This window comes from Olea europaea, unplaced genomic scaffold (assembly GCF_002742605.1).
Source record: "Olea europaea var. sylvestris unplaced genomic scaffold, O_europaea_v1 scaffold3122, whole genome shotgun sequence".
NCBI classification, from domain to species: Eukaryota; Viridiplantae; Streptophyta; class Magnoliopsida; order Lamiales; family Oleaceae; genus Olea; species Olea europaea.
This window is the reverse complement of record NW_019249987.1, coordinates 23082-26881: the sequence shown is the minus strand read 5'-3', so window position 1 is coordinate 26881 and position 3800 is coordinate 23082. Positions and strand designations below refer to the sequence as shown.

The following is a 3800-nucleotide window of genomic DNA, read 5'->3' as shown; positions in this document are numbered from 1 at the left end:
TCTTTCAATTTCTCAAGGGCCACGGCCTCAATTAGAAGTTCCTGGTTTGACTTTAATCCCAGGATATCAGAAATTTTTGCCAGACACTCAGAGTTGGCTCCCGAGCCCTCCACATGATCCTTAACAGCTTTTGTGATTATTTCTGATGTTAGGCCACATCTTATACGCTTAATTTTCTGTACACATTTCTGCATCCGCAGTGATAAAAACAACATATAAATGAATATAATGAATTCTGAGTAAAATTTTCTTAAGAAGAAAAAATGAGAAACAAAAAAAAATATTGATAGCCATTACCTCAAGGGATGCAGCACTTAGTTCATCAGGTAAGCATGGAGCACAAACTTTCAACAATTCAAGAATTTCCAAACTAGAAATCCGGATCTTTTCCATCAGTAATTCAACTTGTAAAACCTAGAGATGAAGAATATATCAGCTAGATGGAAAATATTTAGCTAATATGTAAGAGATACCAACCAAGTCAAGTTTCAAAAATTAAAACATCATAAAGGGAAATATTCATCCTTTCAACCTCTACATTAATTTTTTTTCTGTTCCAACTTTCACTATTAGGCTGCATGAGAAAGGCTGTGAATTACAAATATCATCATGGAGCTTATCACGTACAAAATAAACTTTACTCATGAGTGGCTCCCAGTTTTCAAACATCTCTCGTAAATTGTCAACAGACTGGCATAGTCCAGCAAATTCTTTTTGAAGTATTTCGTCTTTAGGAATTTCAGCATCAAGAATGGCATCAAGTATGGGCTTTAATAACTTCAACATCTCTTCAATCTTTTGATGATATTTCTGAACTGGTTCACATTTTATGCTTTCACGAGATGACAATTGAAAAACACTGGCTATGCTGTTGAGAAGTGATTTTAGCACTGATATCTCCATCCCCTGGGACATCAAATAAATCATCATCTCAGTAAAGCAACCATAGAAGAATAAGCTCATAAAATAAAAGTTTCTGCAACATATTCAATAAGTAAGGAAAAATGTAAAAGCAAGTGTCTGTGGTGCAGACAAGATGCAGTTATGTGTGCATATCTGGGAAAATACTAGGATAGTCTCTCAGTTCAACATGAGAGACCAAATATAAACCAGGCTTTCGCTTTCATGAGATAAGCCATCAAAGAGAGAATAAGTTGTAGGACATTGAAGCCAAATCCCAAGTATGCATCTTAAATATCACCGTCAGCAACAAACAATTAACAAAGTGAGAATGTAACGAGCAGCCGTGTACAAACACATAAGCTTTGGGCTTGCAATTGAAGTTAATAAATGGAGGGCACACTTACTCACAACAAGTAAAATAAAGCAATACGTCATAAATTTCCTAGTAACCAAAAGCTAAAATTAGATGTTAATGCAAATTTTACATTGATAAAAAGTAATTTTGTTCCATTAAGCATGGTGGTGAGGTTAAAGACCAAAGATATGAATATTATATATGAATATCAAAATTGAAAGAACCTAACGTTTCTCTTTTTCCCTGTTACAGGACAATGATCCCTTTGACAGGCATGCACCAAAAACTGGAAGAAGAAGAAGAAATATCCGACTAATACTTGTTCTAAATTTTAATATTATTCAAATAGGGCTTAAATTACAAAAAATAAGCAGCAAGTTGTATAATCTTTCTAGCCCAATAAAAGTATGCCTCAGACCATCTAAAGAACACAGGTAAGTTAGGATGCAAGCCAGCTGATACACTAATAGATGTTAGTCACAAGATTGAAAAACAAGCAAAACCAAGGGTAGTGAACTAGGATTGATATCCAGAGGCTTATTGGCAAAACTTATGCTTGCCACATACTAGACCTGATATTGCATTCACTAAGAATGTAGTAAAATAGTTCATACATGCTCCAAATGCGGAACAACTGAATGATAAAGTAAGATTTTTGAGGTACTTGGGTACATGTTGGCAAAGGCATTTATCTTCACAAGGAGTAGTCATCTAAAGCTCGATGCCTACTGTTATAATTATAGAAGATTGACCACTAGGCACTGGGTACTGTACATTTATGGAAATAACTAGGTGAAAAACAAGTTATAGCTAGATCAAGTGCAAAAGCAGAATTCAATATATGCTACAATCTATTTGTGAACTAATTTGGCTAAGATCCCTAATGAAGGAGATCAAGTGTACAAGGATGCAGCTAAGAGACTGTATGATAATAAAGAAGCTATAATATAGCTCAAAGCCATGTTAAGCATGATATAACTAGGCATACAGAGATAGATTGACACTTTAAAAAGGAAAGCTAGATAATGGTGTCATTGCATACTATTTATCTCATCAAAAGAACAATCAGTATATGTTTGCTAAAGTGCTCCAAAGGCAGTTATTTCAACCCATAATTTGCAATCCAGGAATGACAAAAATATTGGAACCAGTCCATCCAGCTGGAAGAGGAATGTTGATAGGTAGATAAACACTACACCGTAATAGGATTACCTTAATTTCCCAGATTATAACTACAATCAGATTATAATTAGCCTAGTAACTCCTTAGATATATTCCTTAGTTAGATAATTGAATCTAATAATTATATGCAAAGATGGTGTACGTAGTATGACCATTAAGCAACCTAGACAATTTCTTCATAGGAGAAAATCGATAAAGCACAAGGCACATATTTCCTTAACCAGTTTTTGCTTTTGCAGCATGCTTTTTGTGCAGTTTTCACGGAAAAGTTTCAAAATGCATTGCACAATTTTCACTTCTTGGGGTTTTATTATTTCTCACGTTATTATTTTCTGCCATTGTTAGTCATTTTAGAATATTCATTAGGTTGTGAAAGTTTGTGGGCACTTGGAAAGTCCGTTCCTACACATCAGAACAGTTTGAAACATAAATTCTTATATTTCAAATTTTGATAGTTATTTACACCATTACATTATAACATCCCATAACCCAAAGTTGAAAAAAATTCTCAGAGTCACAGGCAAAATAAAAAATAACTATTTCATCTTCAAGTGCTAAATAGATCCACTTTACATTGTTGTGGTAATTTATTCACAGTTTTCTTTTATTTTCAGTGTGAAGGGAGGTTATTCCAAATGCAAAGGGCGAGATTTAATGGGATTGGTGATGGATTAGTTATTTTGCATGCAAACTCATGGAGAAGCATTTATAACTAATAAGAATCCTGTAGGTTTAAATGGACCAAAAATTTACTTCCACGTGTATTCGATGAAAATGCGTGCATCCAAAAAATTGATAAACGGAAAGTAAGTTTGACATAAGTTGATATAGTTACACATTATTTAACCAGATTAAAAAGGTGGAAAAGTGAAAAGTTCATAGTTTAAAATAACTTAATTCCACAAGTTTAACAATATAAAATGGTAACACCTTGTCAGAATAAATGGTGACCATCCCTTTAAACAAGAGAGAATTTCAGCATATAAATCCATGTGCAAATATAATAGATTCGATCATTACTGGTGTGAAAGAACACGGACCTTATCAGCTTGAAGTTGAAATTCTGATTTCCCTAGCAATTCATCTCATACTGCTGTTCCTTGAGAACCAACACAAATCATACACCAGCAGATTATCCTTTTCAACTATCCTTGCTTGTCCTGTGGTTTTGTTTTAGCACTGATAACTATGTGTGTGCGCGCTTTAATAATTCTGAAAAAATATATGACTTTTTTTTCTTTTTCTTTCTTTTTTTTTTTTTTTTTTCACAACACAACTATGAAATTTTCTTGGGGAAATTTGACGTTTCACAAGATAAGAAGCTCAAAATACAAAGCCTAATGAAGTCCTAACGCATAAC

At 33.6% G+C, this 3800-nt stretch overlaps 1 protein-coding gene across 1 annotated transcript in view; it reads right to left on the bottom strand.

Moving 5' to 3' along the window:
* LOC111385321 (U-box domain-containing protein 4-like) overlaps positions 1–3467 on the bottom strand; it is a 5434-nt gene extending 1967 nt beyond the window's left edge. The window contains exons 1-3 of the mRNA XM_023009700.1: positions 628–3467; positions 298–414; positions 7–188 (exon numbers count right to left, since the gene is read on the bottom strand). Coding sequence (XP_022865468.1) covers positions 7–188; positions 298–414; positions 628–963 — 635 coding nt within the window. The 5' untranslated portion in view covers positions 964–3467. The remainder of the gene's footprint in view (positions 1–6; positions 189–297; positions 415–627) is intronic.
* Between the last annotated feature and the right edge of the window lie 333 nt (positions 3468–3800).